Source organism: Gracilinanus agilis, chromosome 4, assembly GCF_016433145.1.
Source record: "Gracilinanus agilis isolate LMUSP501 chromosome 4, AgileGrace, whole genome shotgun sequence".
Lineage (NCBI taxonomy): Eukaryota > Metazoa > Chordata > Mammalia > Didelphimorphia > Didelphidae > Gracilinanus > Gracilinanus agilis.
In genome coordinates this window covers 106,287,677-106,311,639 of record NC_058133.1, presented here as the reverse complement: position 1 = coordinate 106,311,639, position 23,963 = coordinate 106,287,677, and the positions used below count along the sequence as shown (strand labels likewise).

General features: G+C 41.3%; 1 protein-coding gene across 1 annotated transcript in view; it reads right to left on the bottom strand.

Annotated features, from left to right (window-relative positions):
- Nucleotides 1–12,802: 12,802 nt before the first annotated feature.
- The window catches only part of ATP2B4 (ATPase plasma membrane Ca2+ transporting 4), a 48,679-nt gene continuing 37,518 nt past the window's right edge, over nt 12,803–23,963 (bottom strand). Inside the window, 3 exon segments of the mRNA XM_044674925.1 lie at nt 12,803–13,079; nt 13,081–13,244; nt 21,722–21,901. Coding sequence (XP_044530860.1) covers nt 12,803–13,079; nt 13,081–13,244; nt 21,722–21,901 — 621 coding nt within the window.

Below are 23,963 nucleotides of genomic sequence, written 5' to 3'. Positions count from 1 at the left end.
TTGCTTATGAGAACTTTTTTTCTTGCCCTGCTCTCTGAAAGCAACACATTTAGACATTTTGCTACTAAGAATCATACAAAAACATATATGGGATAAAAATAGCAAAAGGCAAATCACAAAGTTTACAAAGATCTCTGTGGTCAGACCTTCCTAAGGTTCAGAAATGCAGATCTTTCCAAAGGTTTGTTATAGTTTAAAATCCTATGACTTGGTTTGGCACTACAGTTAGCTCCCACCTTTTCAAAGTTACTTCTTTAACCCTTAGGTCCAGATGTAGGGTTTCCAGGACTGTATTAGGCACTTCCTTTTTTGTCCTCCTCTGTATGCCTCCTAACCAGATGAATTTTTCTTCTAGGCTTCTAGTCTGGAAAAAAATATCTTAGCCATTTCTTTCATATTAGGTATTGTGAGTCACGGTTATGAAAAGATCATGTCTGGGCTTTATGGTTGAGGATATCCTTTGCTCTCTGGCCTAGTCCTTATTGCTCTTCTGCCTTGGAAACAATACATAGTATTGATTCTAAGATGGAAGGTAAGGGTTTAAAAAAAAAAAAGATATCAAAAAGTGCTTCCCTCTGACTTCTGGAGATCCCAAAGTTCTCCTGGAAGCACATTCCTTCTCTCCTTCTCTCTCTCCCTCTCCCCTTTTACCTATCTTTCACTCCTTACATGTATGTGTGTGTGTATGTGCATATATATATATGTATATATATATATATAAATGTGTGTAACTATAAACACACACAAGCATGCACACCCAAATTTCTTCCCAATATAGAGTGGGATTAGAACACTTCTCATAGATTCTACATGGGGATGAGACTGTGCAATGATCTCAAAGAGCATATGTAGAGATGGGCTCGTGCCCTAGATCTTTCCACTGGGTCACTTGTGCTCTGGTTTCTTGTTAAAGGCATGTACCAGAGTAGAGGATCCTGGTTAGTCCCTTGGTAGCTGACTGTGTGTGTGTGTGTGTGTGTGTGTGTGTGTGTGTGTTGGTGTTGGGGTGTGAGAGGGGGCATTGGCAGATTCATGGAGGAAGATTGGTGACCCAGTCAGGAAGATTTTCCCATTCTATTTGCCATAAGAAACGAAGAGAGCTGATTCCCTCCATATCACTGGTGGTGCCAGGAAGAGCCAGCATTGGCTATATTCCAACAAAGAGGCCACTTTGGAAAAAAAGCTGAACCTCTTCTCTCCTTATGGTATATGGAGTGGGAGAGCCCTGGAGATCATCTAGTCCAACTCCCTTATTTTTTCCAGGAGATTATCTTTGTTTAGTCTTTCTAAAGAAAATGTTAATTTACTTCTAGTATGCCACTCCTACCCTTATGCTCCCAAACTGAATCTTCCCCACAAACATTGAGCAAAAGTCAATGGACAGAGAGTCAGGCCTAGAGATAGGAGGTCCTAGGTTCAAATCCGGCCTCAGCCACTTCCCAGCTGTGTGACCCTGGGCAAGTCACTTGACCCCCATTGCCCACCCTTATCACTCTTCCACCTATGAGACAATACACCGAAAGTTAAGGGTTAAAAAAAAAGAAGTCAATGGACAGAAGGTTCAAATCCGACCTCAGACACTTCCCAGCTGTGTGACCCTGGGCAAGTCACTTGACCCCCATTGCCTACCCTTACCACTCTTCCACCTATAAGTCAATACACAGAAGTTAAGGGTTTAACATAAAAAAAAAATTACAAAAAAAAAAAGTCAATGGACAGAGCAGTAGGAGAGTATAAGCACCTCTGTGCTCACATCCATCCTGTCTTTTACACCTCAAAAGAAGACCAAAATATGTCTTCTCCTCTTTCTATGGGCCTAAGAGTCAACAATTTCATTTTAAAGAGGAGAGAACTGAGATTCCAAGTAGTGAAGTGACTTGTTATGGTTATAGTTTCTGGGAAATAATGATCGAAGACAGAACATTGGAAGGAAGAGCAGCTAATTCACTAAATAGACCTTATATTTTGCATTAAATGACCTTCAATGTTCCTTCTAACTTGAAATGATAAGGTCCTATAATCCTTTGCTTCTTCTTTTCAAAGGTAGCTAGGTGGCACAGTGGATAGAGCACTGGGCTTGGAGACAGGAAGACCCAAGTTCAAATCTGGCCTCAGACACTAACTTTTGGAATCTGGGCAAATCACTTTACTGCTATCTGGCTCAGTTTCCTCAACTGTAAAATAGAGATAAATTATAGCATCTTCTTCTCAGGGTTGTTGTGAAGATCAAATAAGATATATGTAAAGCACTTATTATAGAGTAGGTTCTTAATAAATACTTATTCCCTCCCTCCTATATGGCTTTCCTTCTTTTCATTTAGGAACTACAAATTACTGGAGAAGGGCAGCTAGGTGATACAGTGAATAAAGTGCTCCAACTGGAATTAGGAAGATCCAAGTTCAAATTCTGATTCAGACACTTACTACACTGGGGTGATCCTGGGTAAGTCACTTAAGCTTGACTTTTCAGTTTTTCATTATAAAATAAGCTGGAGAAGGAAATGGCAAACCATTCCAGCATCTTTGCCAGAATAAGTCATGAAGTGTTGGACACAACTGAAACAACTGAACAATAACTAAATTACTGGATTCATTTTTCCTTTAACTCCCATAATTCTCTCTTTATCATGAATATATTGGCACCATTACTTCTTGATATAAGTCTGGAACACCTACCCAGTGGCTAGAATCTTGTGACAATCACTCGATTATAATGACAAATATTTGTCACATGTATAGTTACATAAAATTGAGAGCAATTGAATATGAATCTATACAAGTTATATGTGTGTGTATTCACTTAAGAAATATTTATTAAGGCTTACTACATGTACTATGTTTTGGGAGACAATGCAGTGTAATGGAAAGAGTGTTAGATTTGTAGTCAGGAAGTCACGTATTAGGGAGGAAAAGAATAAACATTCTTTAAGTGCTTACTATGTGCCAGAAAGATGAGTTCAAGGTCAACTTCTTAAACTTATTAGGTGTGTGAATTTAGGTGAATATTAATCTCTAGGCTCTTTGTACCTTAGATAATTCCCTAATACTTGTGTAGATTATTTTTTTCATTTATTAATATTGTTTGAACCTAACTTTATTGTGATTAGATTGAACCCAGAATGTCATGCTTACCTCAGTAACTCTCCAGGAAGATTAGACATGACTACAACAAATTGTAGGGTTCCTTAAGGTCCTGGATCCACTTAAAACATCTTGATCTTGTTTTTTTTTTTTCTTTTTCTTTTAAACCCTTAACTTCTGTGTATTGGCTCTTAGGTGGAAGAGTGGTAAGTTTGGGCAATGGGAGTCAAGTGACTTGCCCAGGGTCACACAGCTGGGAAGTGTCTGAGACTAGATTTGAATCTAGGACCTCCCATCTCTAGGCCTGACTCTCAATCCACTAAGCTACCCAGCTGCCCCTTGATCTTGTTTTGACCAGGCCCCCTTGTGTTTTGACTTCGCTCAAATTTTATTGAATGTTTATATTTACTGATAGCTGTCTCAATCTACCTTGCTTTCAAATTGCCCTCTCGGCAAAATTAATTGTATATATGTGGTTAGCATGTGGGTTGTTGTGTTCAGTGTTTTTTCGGTCATGCCTAACTCATTGTGACTTCATTTAGGATTTTCTTGGCAAAGATGCTGGAATAGTTTGCCATTTCCTTTTCCAGCTCATTTTATAGATGAGGAAACTAAGGCAAACAGGGTGAAGTGACTTGCCCAGTGACTCACACAGCTAGTGTCTGAGGCTAGATTTGAACCCAGGAAGATGCTGCCTCTGCCTAATAAATGCTTATTGACAGATTGTCTCTGCTTTTCCTATCCTGTAGTGTCAAGGTAATACAAGAGCTAGTTTTAACTGTATTTCCCTATTGTTTATATATTTGTTGGTAGCTGTAGACTGGGTTTTCTTTTGTTCTTCTGTCCCCTCTTCCTTCCTTCCAAATTATTTCATACCACAGTTATAGCTTGCTTTAAGCAAGATAGCATAGATTCAGTTTATAGTTGGAGATGGATTTATGAATAATAAAATTAAGAGAAAATCTCTGTTGCATTAGCATTCCTTTAACTCTTAACATCTACCTATAAATTTAAAACATGATTAAAAAATTTGGTTTGTATCGTTTTCCAGGAATATGATACTATATACCTCTGACTATAAATCTGTGATCCTATAATGGCAATGCATAGCCGTTGTGTAAAAAGAAGTACTGTAATACAGAATACTACTTGACTAATGACTTGAGTCCCAGGAGAGTAAGCTTCAGGAAGGTCTAACTCCCTCTGTTTATTTTTTTTTCAGTTTATCTTGAATACATATTGCTTGCATACTGTATCCTCCATTAGCCTGTGAGTTTCTTGAGGGTAGAGACTAATGTTTATTCATTATAAATGTCATAAGAAATGTTTATTCACTGACTTCCATATAGTTCCTTGCTTAATTAAGGCACTTAGTAAATAATGAACCTCAATAAGCCAATGAGGAGACTATCATTTTGTTCTAGTCTTTGGGGGAGTTGAGGGTCCTTCCCAATCATACATTCTTTATCTCTGCTCTAGAAAAGTTGGGATTATCACTCATTTTCAAATAGGGAAAATGGTAGATGCATCTTAGATGTTCAGACAATTTGCCTCTAATTTCAGTGAGTTGGGGGAGGCACTGAATTTAGGAGTCAAGGGATCTGACTTTCTGGATTCTCAAACTTACTCCTGGAGATTTAACTGGATTCCTTCTGCCCTCCCCCAAGGGGCTGAGGAAGTCAATTCATTCATTTGGTTTTCTTTTCCAGGGCACTTAGATATCCAGTCTTCATTGGTTCCCCATTGCTTGCCTATTGAATAAAGTTTAAACTTGTTGATTCCTCCTGGAATTCAAGGTTCTGTATACTTCCAGCTTAGTTGTCTAGTAGTACAAACAACTTCCCTTCTGACAACCAAGTGGCATGGCTCTGTCCTCTGTTCTCATCCTATCCTAGCCTTTCTCTGAGTCCTTTCCTATACTGTCCTTTATGTTTGCAAGGGACTCCCTCTCACCCCAATTTCCATTTGGTAAAGATCAAGACATGAGCGGAACTGGAGAAGCTTGGGTTGATCCCATATTCCCCTACCACTGACCATCTCTGCTTTAAGCCAAGACTCTGAAGCAGACGTGGGGGCAGTTTGAGTTAATTTTGCATTCAGGTGTATTGTTATGGGATACTGCCCTAGATCTTCTGTGCAAGGGGGCTACACAAAGATTTGGGCTGTAAGCTCCCAATTCTTAGGGGGACACCCTCATCAACAGATTAAAAAAAAGCAACCCTTACTTTTTATCTTAGAATTGATATGAAGTATCAGTTCTAAGGCAGAAGTGGTAAGGGGTAGGCAATTGGTATCAAATGACTTGCTCCGGGTCACATAGCTGGGAAGTCTCTACGATTTGATTTGAACCCATGCCTTCCCATCTCCAAGTCTGGCTCGTTTTTCATTGGGCCACCTACCTTACCAGTCAACTGTTTTTGATATCCTCACTGTGGCTTTTTTACTTTGCTAAAATTGCTTTTCCCAGGGTTGGATATGTTTTCATTAAATGGAATTGTTGACTTGAACCTTCAGGCTCTGAGTGATTTATTGCACCAGGTATGACTTGGACATCATCTAAGTCTTTCCTTCACGACTCTGCTTGGATGGCAATTCCTTCACAAAGTCCATTCTGAATCAAACAAGTGAGAATGTTTTCTCTCTTTCCAAATTTCTTGTAGCACTTTGCTGGAAACTCTCATCATAGTCTACTTTGTGCCATACTTAAACACACTTCCCATGCCTCTTTTCCATTAGATTTGAGCTCTTTGGTGTTGGAGAGGCATACATTTTCAGATTTATTTCATTTCTTGTATTCGAGTCTCTAGTGCCTAGACCAGTCTGACTTGGCACACAATGGGCATTGAATAGCCCCAGGTCTAGCATAACGTCTAATATACAGTTGGCACTTAATAAATGTCCAAATTGAAAAAACTGGACTGTTGGATCCTGTTTGCTTAACTGACCTAGAAATGTATGCTTTAACAGCTGGGCTGATCCTAAGATGCAGGTTTGGAGCAGAATCCTGTTTAAACCCATAACCCTCACTCTCAATCTGAAAGGATAGGGGCTTGGCATATTCTGTGGCTCAGCATGCTTTTCTCCCCTCGTCTGGCCTAGCTGATCTTTAAGCACTCAGAGGGCTGAGAGGGTACTTTCTTTAATATCTCAAATTAGAAAGCAAAAAATAAGGTGGGCCAACCACTTTTTGCCAGTTCCAGTGGGCACAACCCTAGCTGGTTATCTTGAAGTAGAAGTCATAAAACATAGGATATGTCCTGTCCCTCTCCCCCTCAACACCCCCAAAGCTCAGCAATGTTATAAGAAGACATAGGGTGGGGGACATACAAAGAAGACACCACAAAAGAGAGAATGGTATTGCGAGAAAAGAATGACAAGGATAATTCCCAAAGAAAGAAGGAACATAGATTTCTGAAACACAGAGTTCAGGGGCTTGTAGAAATGGCTCAGACCTTTTAAATTCTTGAAGATGGAGAGACTTGCACTCTTCTCCATACACATATAATAATTCCACATCAGTTTGGCTCTCTCAGCTTGAGAAATGAAGAGGATAGAAACAGTCTCAGAGAAGAATTAGAACATTGGGTCAAGTCATGTGCAAGACCCAAAAGAATCTCATTGTTTAGTCGAAAGCTCTTCTACAGATTTGATGAATGATCTAACTGCCCTCTTATGCATGACTCAGAAAATAAATAGGTTCATGCCTGCTACTACTGGACACCAAAGACATCAGAGAAAGAGATGGTGACATCTGGTGATTTATTTTTATTTACAACAGGCTTAAAAATGTTTTGCCCATAAAAGCAGCCTTCCCTCTTTTCTCCCCCTCTCCCACTTTTTAAAACTCTTCCCTTCTGTCTTAGAATACAATACAAAACAGTACATTGGTTCTAAGGCTAAAAAGAGGTAAGGGCTAGGCAATGGAGGTTAAATGCCTTGCCCACGGTCACACTTTAGAAAGTGTCTGAGGCCACATTTGAACCTAGATCTTCTGTCTCTGCGCCTGGTTCTCAATCCACTGAGCCCCCTAGCTACCTTGCAGTGCAACAGGGGGTGGAGGCACTGATAGGCATAGGAACAAAGGTAAGCATATATTCAGCTCAGGGATCTAGTGAGGCTTCTCTATGTTTATCACCAGAATAAGGCAGTGAATTGCTTGATAGTGAATATATGTGATAAAAACCCAACAGAGCAGGGGATTTCTAAAAACCTTGAGCAGTGATATCTGTGAGGTGGAGGTGAAGGGTGGAAGTGGAGGTACAAAGAAGGCAACAGAGCACAGGTAGGGAAAGCACATGGAGTTTGGCTACCAAGAGATGGATTTCAGCTAGGCCCACAAATATCTGCTAAATGCTCCTGGGGAAGATGGCAGAGAGGAAAACTTGAATTCCTGGCCATAGTCCTTATCTAGGCTGGCTTTCCTACTTCACTAAATGGAATCCCAAAGGACAACATGGTTCCTATAGGACCGAGAGTTGAAAATTTAGAAATGCTGGGTCAGTTTTGTACTTTGAGATCTCCAAAAACAGATGCAGGACTGACTGGGTAGAATTCCTATTCTATAGCAGAACTTACTAAAAGAGAGTAGATGACAAAAGAGAAAGGTGTGTTTGTTCATGGGAACATGTTAGCATCAAGGCATGAGAGAAGACCCAATAATTGCAGAGAACCTGGAAAGGGTTGTGATTCAATAGTGAGAAGGAGCCATGGCTCTATGCCTATTTGTTGTCTTCATTTGTGGCCCATATTCTTTAGGTGGATGAGTTTGGAGGATCCTCATTACTTACTGCCCAGTTGGAAAGTAGCAGTTTTTGAGTTCCAACTGAAACCCCTTTGGATATGGAGGCAGAGGTGGGATTTGGAGGGAGGAGTGGCAGAGGAATGCAAGGTTTAACCTGTTTAAAGTACTCTGAACTAACTAAAGGCCGTATCATCAGAGATAGAGCGATGGCTTCTAAATTCAAGTTGTGGCAAACAGAGGACTGTAAGGAGAGGAGTAGGGATGGGAGAGACCTGGACGTTTGCCACTTCTAAAACTGGGTTCTCCTTCATAGTCAAGATCTAGGTTTAGGATTTCCAGATGTTACCTGGGTCAGTCCCAAGACTCGTGGTGCTCTTTGAAATCACTACTTTGTTTAGAGGGCCTGTGGGGAGATGTGCATTTTGGAGTTATAGTTAAAAAAAGGCAGTAGAAGCTGGAAAATACCCATGTAACATGAGAGGAAGGCAGTCAGAACTGCTCTTTGAAGAGTTACGCTCACATGAAAGTGAGTTGCCAAAAAGAGTAGCCAAAGAAGGTCCAGGGAACAAATAAAAACTCAGTAAATGGAGCAATTAGCTAACCCGAATAATACTGGACTGTGATAGGAAAAGTTGCAGGCCAGGTGGCTCCATAGTACCAGCCTAGAAGGCTAGTCTTCTTCTCCTTATTACTCAATAAAAAAGATTCAAGAAAATGTACTTCAGAAGCTTGGTTTTCTATTCCTTCCAAATTCATCCTCTTTAATTCAATTCCTTCTTTAAGCAATTGGATCAGTTCCCAATCCCTCTCCCTCTCCCTTTCCTCCAGGCTCAAGCAAGGGAGAACTGCTGAACTGTAGTAGCAATGTAGAAAAATTAATTTTAAAAATCAACTTGATGAAAATGATTTAAATTTTAATCAACTTGTTGCTTAAAAATTATTTTATCTTAAAATGAGTTTTTAATTTAAAAAATTTGAGCAATCATGGTGAAAATCAAGAGAGGAAAAGATGTGTTTGGGTTGGGAACCTGTAGATTTGGAGCTACTCATTTGCTTGGAAGGGGTCATGCCAAAGGCTGTGGAGATATGCCCAGCTCAGTTTTGGGAGAAAAGAAGGGACAGTTACACATTGGTGGAGACACACCGAGAACATCACAGTTACAAGTGGGCATGGGGTTTTTATTCTCAGTGTACAGTGGCATTGGTTTTTGCTCAATGGCAAAAAGCTTTGGTTCCCCCTCCCCCAATAAAATAAAATTATTCCTTGATTTTTTTCCTTTTTAAAACGTCTCCTCTCAATCTTCTCATCTTGGTGGACTGACACCTTTAGTTTCAGTGTTTCCAGAAGCATCGACAGTTGATTCCGATTTTTTTCCAAGAACTATATAAATACATGCAAAACATTATACATAGAGCTTAAATAATATCAGAATTCAGGTATAGACTGGGTGCACTGTTAAGCAGAACTGCAGAATATGGTAGGACACACCAGGATACATATTGCTTTGAAAACACCATTTGCCTTTTATGTCATGCATACCACAAATACCCAGCCTCTTGTTTGATTTTTTCTTTTTGTACAAAATACCAGTGCTTGTTATGAGATACTAACTCAGAACTCCTATTTGTGTGCTGCTTACAAAAGACCTAAGAGTTAAGATTCATTGGCATCAAATATATATATATATATACATATATATATACACACACATATATATGTATATTCATATATGGCATACACACACACATACACACGGAAAATGTTTAACATGGCCAATTTAGTCATACCTCATCCTCTTGGGAAACAAGCTAGGAAGGGGAAAGTTGGTGTGGAAGGGCTAACAGAGATGGCACTGGGCTAAAAATAAAGGGATCGATCTGTTAAAGGGGAAAGAAGGAACCCAGAATGGTTGAAGGATAAAGTTCATAGACAAACTCTCTTACTACGGTGGGATGGCCCATAAGAAGAAGTAGGGGTTGGGGTGGGACCAAGGATATTTGGGAATGATACCATTGACGGGTTCAGTCAATGAGACGTATTCAGCAAGAAACTTATCTAAGAGGTCTCATGGCACTCAGGGCTCTATTCCCTTTCTATATTTTAGTGGCTTGAAAGTCTACTGTACAAACTTTTCCCTCCAGGGCATAGTGGAGGTGGGAGAGGGGTAGAAACTTAAAAAAGTTTAAGTTAAAAGAAGTCTACCAGGCTCCCCTAAGAGGTTCTGAGGTGAAGCTCCCATTTTTAGTGAGGAGTAGGGCCATGACTCCTCAAGCACTCCTGCCTAGAGCAGGGGTTGGTAAAACGTATGGCTCTTTCTGCAGGAGCCATAAAGTCAATTTTTTTTCAGGCACTGTTACAGGAGCGCGCATTGTGAGCACTGTACGGCTCTCACAAAATGACATTTTAAAAAACGTGGCGTTTATGGCTCTCACGGCCAAAAAGGTTGCCGACCCCTGCCCTAGAGGTCAGGGGACACAAAGTGGGGAGTTCTGTTCATACAATTTTCCAAGACTGTCAACCATGACTAGAATTAGTGTTTGTTCTTCCTATTTTGGGTAGATACTTCCTTCCTTGTTGAGACAAAACCTTTTTTTGGGGAAAACATTCAGATGCTCATGTAGAAAGTCCTCTCAAATTATGTACTATGTATATTAAACACTCTGGGATACAAGAAGTGAAAAGACAGAGGAAGTTGCAGACTAGAAGAGATGCCAATGTCTTTGGTACCTATCTGCCAGTTGCTTTGAAGAAAATAGACATCAACAAGAGGCCCCTAAATTCTGCAAATCCTAATGTGAGAGAAGTTGGCAATCCAATTAAATGTATATGAGGCATATGTTCATCTTGTCTGGCACAATGCTTGATGAATGTTTTCCCTTTCCATTAGCAGACGCTCATCTTTATCCTTCAAGACCTATCTAGTGAGGAATCTAAAGTGAAGGACCTCACTCTTCCCCACCTCCTTCCAACCCTACACTACCCATTTCAAATCTAAACCACCATTTTATTTTATTTTGTTTTGTTTTGGGGAGGAAGGAGAGAGGGAACTTCCTTGAATAACTCGAGCCACATTTACTTGCTGCCAGTTGTATCACTGAAACTAAATAGAAAACAATTTTACTTAAAAGTATGCACATAAATGCTTAAACTTACTCAACCAGTCATATCAATATAATTTATATAAAAATATCTCTAGAACCCAATTCATTTTTTATTTTTTCTTGGCTATTTGGAGAAATGAAATAGTTATTGGCATTTAGAACCAATCAAAAATATACTAAATCACTTGTCACATCAAACAGCCAATTGCATGAGCCCTTCAGCTGGGCCACATGATAGCACTTAATTTTTAATCCTTTTAAACAAAATACATAAGGTTGACTCAAAAATATCAATTTCTGTTCTGAAGAAAACTATATTTTTTGCATAATGTTAATATATTCTCTCTTTCCTACTATGGAAACTAGAACACAAAAGATCTTTGACTTTAAAAAAAGTAGATTAAGTCCTCAATGTGCAAAAGATACGAATAGACAAATTTCAGATAAAGAAATCAAAGCCATATATAGGTATATGAAAAAATGTTCCAAATCACTACTGATTAGAGAAATGCAAATCAAAATAACTGTTAGTTATCACTTCATACCCACAAGACTGGGTAGAATGACAAAAGGGTAAAGTGACAAATGTTGGAAGGGATGTAGGAAAGTAGGGACACCCACTAATGCATTGTTGATGGAGCTGTGAGCCGATTCAACCATTTTGGAGAGCAATTTGGAATTACACTCAAAGAGCTGTAATACTGTGGGTATTCTTAGATCCAGCAATGGTACTGCTGGATCTGTTTCCCAAGGAGACTAGGGAAAGAGGAAAAGAACCCATAGATTCCAAAATATTTATAGCAGTTCTCTTTGTGGTGGCAAAGGATTGGAAACTGAGGGGATGCCATCAGATGGTGAACGGCTACACAAATTGTGGTATATGATCATGATGGAATACTATTACTATTGCACCATAAGAAAAGATGAACAAACTGATTTTAAAAAAACCCTGGAGCAGAACCAGGATAACATTATATACAGCCACATGACTAATAATAGAAGAATAAACTGAGAAGTTAACTCCAGAAAGTGAACAGAAAGATAAAACATGAAGATGTAATTTATATGAACATTTTAGCTTCCATGATGCTATCTTCTGTATTGTGGGGAGGGTAAGAAGGGGTTGGGACACTAGTGGACAGGATCTATTATGTGGATATGAAGAAAAGGAAGTTATACGGAAATGCTTGTTTTGTTTGGATTTGTAAACATTCGGAATAGTAAAAAAAAATAATAAAAAGTAGATAAGGTCCTCAAAGGTAGCCTGTCAGGCACCTAGAGAGTCTTTAGGGAGTAGACATGTAGCCTCCAGAGTTGGTTTTTTTTTTATTTTTGAGTTGGCAAAGCCTTGGCAGTCTGCTTTGCAAGTACCAAGGGTCATGCCAGATAGAAAACCCAATGTTATTTTCTCTACTCTAATGGCCTGTCTTTGCCCCAGATCTGCCAGTTTCTGGTCCCTAATATGTGACCAGCTGGTCAAAATAGGTTTTTAAAAAAGCAATCTTTATCTATAGGCTGATTCTGCAAACCCCATTCCCCACCTCCCTTCCCACCCCAATCCTATACTATTTCCTTTTAGATATATTTTTCTCCCTCTGCATCCTTGTTTAATTAACAGCTCACATTGGCTCATAAGAACCAAGTTCCTGTGTTCTATGCCCATGAATGCAGGAAATCATTTCAGGGCTTGAGAGGGACATTATCTTTCTTTTAAAAAAGCTAATGAAAGACACTATTATTTTACAGAGCCCAACATGTGGAGACCCAAGCACTGTTGTATCTGCTATGAAGCCCCCCACCTTGAACACCAACTCAAAGTCAAATTGGAGGTCCCTAAATGTGTCTGCTCTTGCCTCTAATGGCTGGATGGGAATCCACTTATGGTACACACACAGGAGCAGTTGACATGATAATGAGAAGTTCCATTACCTCATGGATATCACACAAAAAGGGCAAATAAGGGAGGAAATGGGAGAAATCAGGAAACTGCCAGAGTTCTAAGGGTTGAACTGATGTCTCCAGGCTGTGTAAGATTCTGTTTGAGTTGGAAATTGTGATGCGCATTGGGCTAGAGTCCAAAGCATTGTTGTTTCCTTTGGTGGATGGAGAGGGTGGGGTTTCTTTGCTCCCACTGGCCTTGAGGAATCTTGGGCTTTTTGCTATCTTCATCCTTCTCACTATCATCCAGGAGTGGTGTTCTTGGCTCATCTTCTTCCAGAGTGAACTTGGGATGGATATGGAAGTTATGGATAGAGCTTCGAGATTCAGGTTTCTGAAGGCCTTCATAGAGGGAGCTACGGAATGCTCTGACTACTTTAATCTATACCAGGAAGGAAGGAAGGAAGGAGAAGAAAACAGGGAAGTGAGATAAGGTTGGTAGAGGAATTGGGATACTCAAAAGGAGAAACAAAATGAAAATTATAAAACACCATTGAGCAAAAACTGAAAACAAATATATAATAAGGATATCATGGAATCCTTGAAATGAATATCACATGGTTCAAAATTCAAGCATGGGGCAAGGGTGGGGAAGAATGATGGCAATCCAACATCGACATTTCAACAGCTTCATAAAAAAGGGTAGAAACCCAACATAAATGTGACACCCCCTAACAACCACTCAGAATGAAACAAAAGTTAAAAAAAAGCATTCATGAGGAAGAAACCAAATACTTGGGAAATGACTTAGGACATGTGGATTGATGCAATGGGTAAACTAATCTGATGGAGAAAGTACAGGAAATGCCCCGCTATAGTTTAAATCAGATTTATATTTAGAACCTACAAAGAAGAACTGACCCAAAGATCTTTGTACACACATTTTGGAGTGAAAACAGTGAACTTCATATAGCATGCAGCAAGGACAAGCAAGTCAAAGTAGGCTCCATGGCTCTTAGAGCCTTGTTGGTAATGAGAACTCTGGCAGCTCAGGGGTTGGACCCACATGTACACAGTAGTCTGGCCTTGCCATCCTTTCCAAGTCCAAATAAGCCTTGGAGGGGTCTCCTTGACCCAGCCCAGCCCAGGAGGAGGGGGGCTGAGACAGGGGATGTGCATGATAGGGACCAGTCACCAAGAACTGGAGATGGGGGTAGGGGCAGGATGGAGACCAAGTCCTCCCCCTTCCCTCATGAGAGTCATTGGATAAGGGAAGCCCTGGCCCTGCCTACCTGCTGTCCCTATCATGGTCATCTTGGAGGATGGTGGACACACAGGAAGAACTTGGGGGTGGGGTGGGCTTGGATTTGTCAGAACTGGAAAATCTCTAAAATCTATCATAGATGCTAGGTCTGAGCTGGAACAGAGACACCATTCTGCTGGCCAGTTGTCTAGGCTGCTTAGGTCAGCCTCCTTGTTCTTGATCAGATATGCAGCCACCTAGCATAACTAATGCCACATCTCCTGCCAGTCCTGCTTAGTGGGTACTGCAGGAGACTTTGGACTAAAGCTTTTACTAATTCTACCCCAAAGAGCAGATAATTCCAGATGTTGGGGACCTATTGAGTTTATTCTGGTTGCCTGTGATTCTTTCCCCCTCATAGAAAAGATGACAATAAAGGCAAGACGAATGGTAGATGGGCAGGAGATGAGGGAGAAAGGAGCACAGACAGATATGGAGCTGACTTGATTCCCTCCTGCCATCCTAGGTAATGTGGAGTTCCTCAAGAGAAGGCAACAGAAAATGATTTGGGAGACTAGATGACACTGTCTTTTTGCTCTTTTCTACATGTAAAAATCTCAACTGTTCTCAAACAGAAACTGGCAAGAGGTGACAACACCTATTCTGTGTAACCCCAGCAGGCTACTGATAAAGCTTTCTGCCCCATCTTTTCTCCAAATAACCTTGTAAGACAGCCAGGGAATAGGGATTTCTATAACCCCGAAGCCTAAAAGACTCATTGCTATACATTAAAACCAACTTAACATCTTGGCTCTGGAGAGTCAAAGGAATACTCATTGTGGGAAGCTGGGGGGAGGGAGAGTGGTCCTCTGCCATTTCAACTTCCCTAACTCCACTCACTCAACCTTTAAACAAATTGGTCTGTCCTGCCAAGGTCCCTTTGCCTCAGATCTGAGAGTTTAAGGCCAGTTATAGATACTCTCTTTCTGCTTTCATGACTGTGGCACTTCCTGATCCTTAAGAGTTTCCTGGGGTGGATCTCTTGTACCAAAGTTTATAGAGGAAGGCTTCCTTCTCTGCTCCTGACATACAGGATTGGAACATGTGTTTCAAGCTTTAGCACCCTGTAGGAGAATCTAACCCACTCATTCCTACCTGTTCTCCAGAGATCACTATATTCCCAAATGAGTTGGGAGTAGTGTAGGATGCATTTACTTATACGACACAAATCCAGTAGCCTCCTGTATGAAGGATGGCAAAAGGTGGAAAATGAGGGGGACAGAGTGACTAAAATAGGAAAAGAGTTTCTTTAGGAGAACATGGAGAAATCACTCAGTTGGACTGCAGGCCTCCTGGAATCCAGGGGGGGAATACCAACCACCTGCAAGGAAAGCTCCGGGAAGGGGCAAATCCATGAAGAATAGTGAGTGCTACATGGAAGACCATTCCCAAACCCACCCTCTGTCATAGCATGTACACTGCAGAGCACAACACACCTTACAACAACCACACATACAATGATTGATAAACAACCAAAACCATCCCCAAGCATTGCTACCCTCCCAACCCTCACCACTTGATACATGGTGCCCTGTGTGTGAACAGCACATAGGAGGGCAAGACTTGGCCAGTGAAGCAAGTGCTGTGGCAGTTGTAGGCACTTTGCTTTTAGGAGGTCCTCCCTCCTCTTTCCCCCTTCATGTCCCAGACCCAAATAGTGGTGAGAGTTAAAGAGAAGCAGAATTTGTTTTCTCTTGTCTCAGTTCCTTCTTCTTTAGACTGTTCCTTGAAGAGGAGGGAGGACCAGGATAATTTTGGGAAAAGCCTTTTTCTGTGAGCCCCAATGAGGCCAGACCTCTGCCAACTAGCAAATAAGCTAGTTTAATGTGGGAGGAATAATGTCATTCTCTGAATCTGATGGCCCACTCTTCCAGAGGCTTAGGGAATAGACAACTAACACTTTCTTCAGTTGCCATTGTGCTGTTCTGTTTTCTTCTAGAAACTGAAATGAGATGGCAGAGGAAAGTGGGATGGGGAAGAAAGAAGATTAAAGTCTCCCTCATCTTCCTCAATCCAATGGAAGGAGACTCTGGAAGTTCCCCCCCCCCCCACCGTGGAACTGAAGGACAACATTCTTTGAATTGAGGCTCCCATGAAGGGTAGCTCTCATTTAAAAAAGAGAAGGGTAATTAAAATCCAAGTCATTAGAACCCAAAGTAAGGACTGCCCTGGAAAAACTTAGCAAATACCTACCCATCCTCCTACTTCCTTTGTTTCCTAGATCCCCAGATATAACCCTCCCATTAGATTCTGTAAGGTCTCACAACAGGTTTTCCCCAAACTATAGTGAAGTAAAGGCTAACTTGCAGACATTTCCACCAAAAGGCAAAGAGGAAGGATGGAGACTTAAGAGGGAGAGGGTCAGACTTGGGGAGAGAAATAGTAGAAGAGGGTATCAGAGAGAGGGAAGAGTTGATAGCATTTGGATGTTAACAGAGTCTGACTTATTTTTTGACCTGAGTGCTGTTTGGTTCTGTTGCCCCATTTTAGTGGGCCATGTAGAAATGAAGAACACACAGGGACATCTCCTGCTAACTCTACCCCCCCCAAAGTCTCACCTCAAACTCCACAGTCCCCAAGATGAACTGCAGACAACCCAGTTATCTGTGCTGAGGATAATAGTGATGCACAAAATAGGGGAAAAGCACAGATAACTCACAGAAGAAACACTGATAATGTTGAGGTCCTGAGACAATATCCTTATTTCATTCTACCTAGCAGAATATAAGCTGCTTGATATTCCTACCAGGACCGGGCCTAATAAGGCTTCAAAAAGGTTAATTAGAAATGGCAAAGTAAGTCTAAAATAAAATTTGGCATCACTTTCTGTTTCTCTACATGTCAGCTGTACCTTTTCAAGCTGTTATTGCCACTTCAGAAGTGGCAGGATTCCTTTCTTCCTGATTATCATTTTGAACTATATAATCAAAGTTTAATAATGAATGTAATGACTATGGTAGGTCCTTCTTTACCCACTCTACCTCCAAAACTTTTCAAAACACTTTTCCTAGTGAATACAATAAAGTAAGCCCAACAACTGTCCTAAGAAATGGAAAGCATAAGCAAGGCAGAAGAATAACCAGAAAATAGGATCATTATTATTGTACTATTTTGTAAATGGTTAAAATGCAGTAGCTTTTTAAAAAAAATCCTTATTTTTTTGTCTTCAAATCAATACTAAGTATTGGTTCCAAAGCAGAAGAGTAGTAAGGGTTAGGCAATGGGGACTAAGCGTCTTGCCCAGGATCATATTATTAGGAAATATCTGGGGCTAGATTTGAACCCAAGGCCTCTTGTCTCTAGGTCTAGCTTTCTATCCAGCGAGCTACCTACCTAGCTCCCCACTGCAACAGCTTTTTAAAAGTAAAAAAATAAGATTCAAACCCAGTCTGTTGGTTTCTGGCTGGGGGTGGGTGTGTTTTTTTTCCCTTTCCCTCTCTCAGGTTTAAAAATCAAAGGAAAAACCAAAAGGAAGAGAGAACCGAACATAGTTAAAGTGGATGCTTTGTGTTTTGTTGTGGTCATTTTAGAAATCATGCATTATAAGAGACTATTACTCACAAGTTGAAGAAGCATCAGAGAAGGCAGACAAGTTTGCAGAAAGGCTTGGAAGTGTTAGAGTAGAATCAGATCTCAAGTTCCTCCTCAGCATTTCCGGATAAGAGGTGATTGCCAACTGGAATCTGTGAACTACCTCGATCTGCAAAGAACCAGAGAGTGAGATGGCTTTGCTCCAATGTCAGAGAGAAGGGGAAGGTGAAGATGGGAAATTGGAGGAGTCAGAAAGAGAACAAGGGGGAAAATAGAAGGAATCAGGAGGCAGAAAAGTGGGGCCCTCACTGACATAGAACTGTCATAAGGAAGAAAGGGAATTGGGGATTATTATACAATATGCTTTGTCATCAAATCTAAAAACCATATTAAAGTTCCATTTTCCCCTCTCTTTAGAGGTAAGGACATAGCAGGCTTCCTTTGAGTAAACTCTTCTCTTTAATGGAATGAGACCTCCTTTGAGTTGCCTTCCAAGAAGTTGGGGGGAAGGTGTGGGAAGGAAACAGGGAAAACCTATATAGAAAATGGTGATATAGATCTCTGTAATACAAATGCTCAAAATTAGGGTGCAACTTCAGAGCACAATTAGGTTAGGTTCTGTTGAGTTCTGCTCAAACAGAAACAAAACAATGCTTATCTTTATAGATTTACCAGTGAGAGAACTATTAAACTGAAGGAAAACAAAAGAGAATTTTATCTCCAACAGGCATATAGATGGACCTGGTGGAAAGACCTCTCATCAACAAGTTAGTCACAGGAGCATTCATTGACTCGGGGGCTCATTTAGTCCCTCAATTTTACAGATAAGGAAACTGAGACCCACAAAAGTACAGAGGGCTAGAATTCAAAACCAGTGCAAATTGTAACATTATTCTACCTCTCCATTGTTGGGCCCATCCCCTGACACAGGGCTTTCTTCTCCTAGTCAGCCATTTGTGGGCCTAAATTTGGAGGGAGGCACAAATAGCTCAAGCACAGAAACAAGAGCCAGATCATACTACAGAGGTGGCCACAAATGGGTTAGTATTCCAAGGATCCTCATGACTGGCAGTTGCTAGGTATAACTTAGGAGTTAGCTTGAGAAAAGTGAAGGAGAAGAGGTGTAAGAGGTGGCAGTGATGGTCATGAACAGCTGTTATTCTGGCCTTATGGAAGTAGACTCTGGTTTCTACATTGCTTTGTCCCTTAGAGGCAGAAGATATTAACACTACAGTTCTTCTTCCCCTCTGGCACTCCAGTGCTAGGCAGGATTCATTTCCCTTCTGTTTGGTCCCATCGATCCCCAAAATCCATGCTTTTGTTGAGTACAGGTAAAGAGCAAAAACCAGAGTTGTGGGAAAGCACTGCTCTCCAATCCCCAAAATATATACTTGTATATAAAATATATATATATATATACATATATATATATATCATACAAGATTTACACTCTGTAGAACAACCTTGAAAACACTCAATTCACTTCCTTCCCCAGGTACATCTACCAAATGATTAGAAGGTCTGGTTTCATTTATTTTATTTTCCATGACATTCCCCAGGGGAGGGGGAAGTTGGGAAAGCAAAGGAACTGACTGTGTTTTTGGTCAATTAATCATTTTTATTTAGGAGGTTGTTTGAGAAGACTTGGAGTGCTCTAAATAGGTTTCTGAATTCAGAACACAGTATGGGTTGAAACATCATCCCTTCTGTTACCCTACCCAGCTTATACACCTTCTCTTGTATCACATCAGGAGCCTGATTCCCTTTAGTAAGGATAGCGAATACTATTTCCCGGCTGTGACAGTATGTCAAAAGCAGGATGCTTGAAGGCATTACTTCCTATGGCTCCCATGAAGTAGAGGCTCAGTCTCCCAATATAGCCAAAGCTCAGCAGCCTCCCTTACTCTCAAACATGATTGTCTGAGGCTCTGTCCCTCAGTGCTAAATGGTTCTGCCTTCCAGTGGTTGTAGTTATTTGATAATCATAAGAAAGGGTGGGGTGAGAGGGGTATCCCAGATTTGGAGAATGTGGGAATCCAGACTAAAATTAGGATTGTTTTAATAACTGTCTCCGACTTCCACCTCTACCCGATTCAACCAAATGTTGCCACTGACAATACCCTAAATGAAGCTACCTGTGTGGCACAATGGATAGAGCACAGGGTTTGGCATCAGGAAGACTCATCTTCTTGGGTTCAGATATGGTCTCAGACACTTACTAGCTCTGTGACCCTGGGCAAGTCACTCAACTCTGCTTGCCTTAGTTTCCTTATTTGTAAAATGAGCTAGAGAAGGAAATGAAGAACCACTCCAGTATCCGGAATGGGGTTACAAAGAATTAGACATGACTGAAACAAGTGAACAACAATAACAGTAAAGCTAGAAGAGGTGTTACCAAGAAAAGGTTTGCATCACCACACTTTTAGGGAACTTTTAACTGTCATGAACAAAGGTAGATCTGTTCTAACCACTCTGCTCAGAAAGCTCAGTACACAACGTTGCCACATCCTAAAAGCTATAGGATCAATGAGCTGGACAGCCTCTGAGGTGTAAAACAGGATGGATGGGAGATCTCCGGGGATTTTGGCCTGAATCTTTCTCTCTATAGAAGGTTTAGCGCCTTATCCAAAGTCAAATAGCCTGCATATGCTGGTGGCAGAATTAGAGAACCCAGAGCTCCCTGGTTCTGAGGTCAGCTTATTTATATATTTATATAGACAGAAACCATCTTGTCACCCATCCCCCTCAAAGCATGGCAGGATAACCAGTCAGAAGAGTGGGCACACAAACACACAAACACAAACACACAAAAAAGCATAAATTACAGCTTGGAGGGAAATAGGGTGGAGATTAAGGGTTGAGAGGAAAACCTGGAAACCCCACGGCCCAAGAAAAGAAAAACTGGCAGGATCCAAGAGATACTGCAACAGGGAAATCTGGCCAAGAGGAGAGGAAATACTGAAGGGAAGAAAAGCAAAAACATAGGTTATTTTGAAAAGAGCAGACCTTAAAGAAAGTACTGAATACTTCAGGGGGAGGGGCACTCAGAGATTTTGGCTATCAGACTCTAAAGACTCTAGGAAGGAAAGGGACCTTTGGATTTCATAAAAGCCAGTTTTATCACCACCCTGGAGAGCAAATCTTTGCCCATGGGGAAAGTGATCTCTTTTGCCAAGCATAATTACAAACACTGAAATCATCCATTCCGTGTTCTGTGGGTTAGGCAGGCTAAGGCATTTCTAAACTATAAGACTAATTGAAAAGATATTTAACTGCTTAGGTCTCATGAGTTGATTCGGAAACTGATATGAATAGGCCTCTTCTAGAGAGGCCACTTTAAGGGCCTTTTATGAGCACTGCCAACTCCTAGAACAGGATCAATGAAGACAGAAAAGTAGCTAGAGAACTCCTAGATGATGGCCCTGTTAGGTTGAGGGAAGAAACTGAAGATGGAATAAGGGCAGGGAGGTGATAGAGGACTGAAGGAAGTATGGCACCTCCCCTTGCTGGAAGCAAGTTTGGATCCTGCAAAAGAAACTTAAGCATGAAGGAGCAGCTCTTTACTTACACATCGCTCGCTACAGCATTAAAAGTAAGGGAAAAGAGGATGCTTTCTGCTGTTTGTCTTTTCCCCTGCCATAGTGTCATGGCAGGAAAAAGAGCCCCAGAGGTTTAGAGGAAGTGATTCAATAGGATCTGATAGGGATCTTGTCATCATGGAAACACTATCTGAAAGATCTTTTCTGGAGGCAGATGAACACTGCCCATCCTAGGCCTACTTTGCTAGCAAAAAACCTAGCAATGCTTACATGGTCTAACCCTAGACCACCTACGCCATCCTAAACACCTTTCTTGCCAAGTGGAAAGTGAATTTATATCCTAGATACTCAATGCTAAGCACAGGGATATAAGGTCTGTTTGCTTTCAGCAGTGAGCTTTTTGAGTAGGTATATGGATAGGGGGTTAGAGTGGACAGGGAATGTTGAAGTTTCAGCTTAATTGCTCCATTCTCCCTCACTACCACCTCTGATCTGGAAAAGATTCTTTCCAGATCAGCAATGAAGCCTAGGTCCCCAACATTGTACCTGAGTCTGGATGCGATTGAGGCCTCGGAACCAGAGGACCTGTCCAGGGCGCAGCTCCAATTCTGCGTGGTCAATATCATTACCGGAACCCGCATGTAAATCCTGGATTTCCCTTCTGGATTGACCATACCCCACTTCCCTCAAGAAAGACAGCTTTTCAGTAGGCACCGCGGTGATGAGCTGTAGGGATGAAGAGAAAAAGAGAGGTAAAATCTCTTAAGGTCAGGTTCCAGATAAATTGGAAAACAGAACCTAGGAGGGTAGGGAAACAAGGCATAACGTTTAATTATCTATTTTTTTGTGTAAATAAGTGGATTCTAGAAATGTTCCTGGAGAGGCCACTCTATTGCCAAGAAATGAAAGTTTTCACTGCCATCATGAGTGATCAAAATTCCCTCCTTTAAGTAATTGCTGAGGTTGAGGCTGAGGCTGAGGCTGAGACTGAGGCTGCACAGAGATGCCCCTGGAATAAGGTCCTTTGTAGAAAAAATGATTATTTACCGTTACAATTCATTACTAGCTTTCTGTGGAAAGGTAAATAAGTGTTCTTCCTTCATTTGTTCTTGAAGCTTACAAAACTACCTAATCCATAGTAACATTCAAAGTAGTCAACATTTTGTTGGTACAAAGATACCCATCTATATTTAACTAATTTCTAATTGACTACATTCTAAACTTAAGCCTTGTGTGGATCTGGCTACAAATTTGATCAGTTGCTTCCCTATCAAGTACCTCCTCTCCTGGGCCCCTGTAGGGCACCAATGAGTCCAGGGATCCCTCTTCCATCTTCTTTCCCGAAGCTTGCTCTGGTGAACGTGCTCACTGTTTCTCTGCCTACCTCAGCTTAATCTCTTTTCCTTTTCTGCTCTTTGCTGCAGCTAGTTTCCCACTTCAAACTCCTTCCAGTGCCACTATCAATCTTGGATTCAAACCAAAAATTTAGGACAGACTCTCAGACTGATTAGGAGACCAATATAATAATCCAGGCATGAAGTGATGAGAGCTTGAACTAAGAGATGAAGTGGAGAGAAGGGGATGAACATGAGATGCTGTGAGGATAGAAGTGTCAACACTTGGTGACTGATTGGATGAGAAGTGAGGGAGAGTAAAGGGTCGAGGCTGACTTTGATGTCATATGTTTGGGTGAGGGACAACAGGGAAATGAGGAAGAAGGTAAAGAATTTTCTGTTTTAAACATGTTCTATTTGAGAAGTCTGTAGCATATCCAGCGGTAGTTGGAACCGTAGGAGTAGAACGCTGATATATTGAGTGCAGACTCACTTTCCATGGCCCAGAACAAGGGACCTCCAGGTGGGTGGGGAAAGAGGCTAAGTAAGTAAAGCCTACACTCTAGCATAATGATGGCAAACCTTTTAGAGATGGAGTGTTGCCCCTCCCCACAGTGTCCCTTCTCCCCCCAGACCTCATGCTGTGTCCCCCCTCCCCAGTACTGGGCTTGCCCTGCCCACCCCCACCCCCCTTATCCCACTGGGGGGGGGAAGTGTTCCCTTAGGGCTGCTGGGTGGAGGGGTGAAGTGAGGAATGTCCTCAGTGAGTGAAGAGAGGGGGAGGGGAGTGGCCCAAAGTCTTGGAGGTAGTGTCAGAGTTAAGATATGAAATCAGGTTCTCTGACTCCAGATTCAGCATTCTTTCTGCTGAACCACTGGACTTCATTTTGTTTTTTACTTTTTTTCCTCCCCGATTACATGTAGAAACAATTTTTGACAATTATTTTCTGATATTTTCTGATTCAGATTTCCTCCCTCCCTCCTGAGGCAGTAAATAGTCTGATACAGACTATACCAGTGCTTTCATGCAATATATATTTCCATATTCCTTATGCCACGACAGAAGAAACATATCACATATACAATAAAAAAAAAACGAATGAAGGAAATAAAGTGGAATGCTTTGATTTGCAGTGCCGAATTTCATTTTAAATAAAACCCTAACAAATAGTATACAGTTAGGGATACATTCTACCAAATGAATCTCTGTCTCTCGGATTCTCTTCCTTCCTCCCTCCCTCCCTTCCTCCCTCTTCCTTCCTCCCTCCCACTCTCTCCCTTCCTTCCTCCCTTCTTCCCTCCCTCTCTCCCGCTCTCTCCCTCCCTCCCTCCCTCTCTTTTCCTTCCTCCCTCCCATGCTCTCCCTTTCGCTCTCCCTCACAATCTCTCACCCTCTCTTTCTCTCACTCTCTCCATCTCTCTCTCCCTCCCTCCCACTCTCCCTTCCTCCCTCT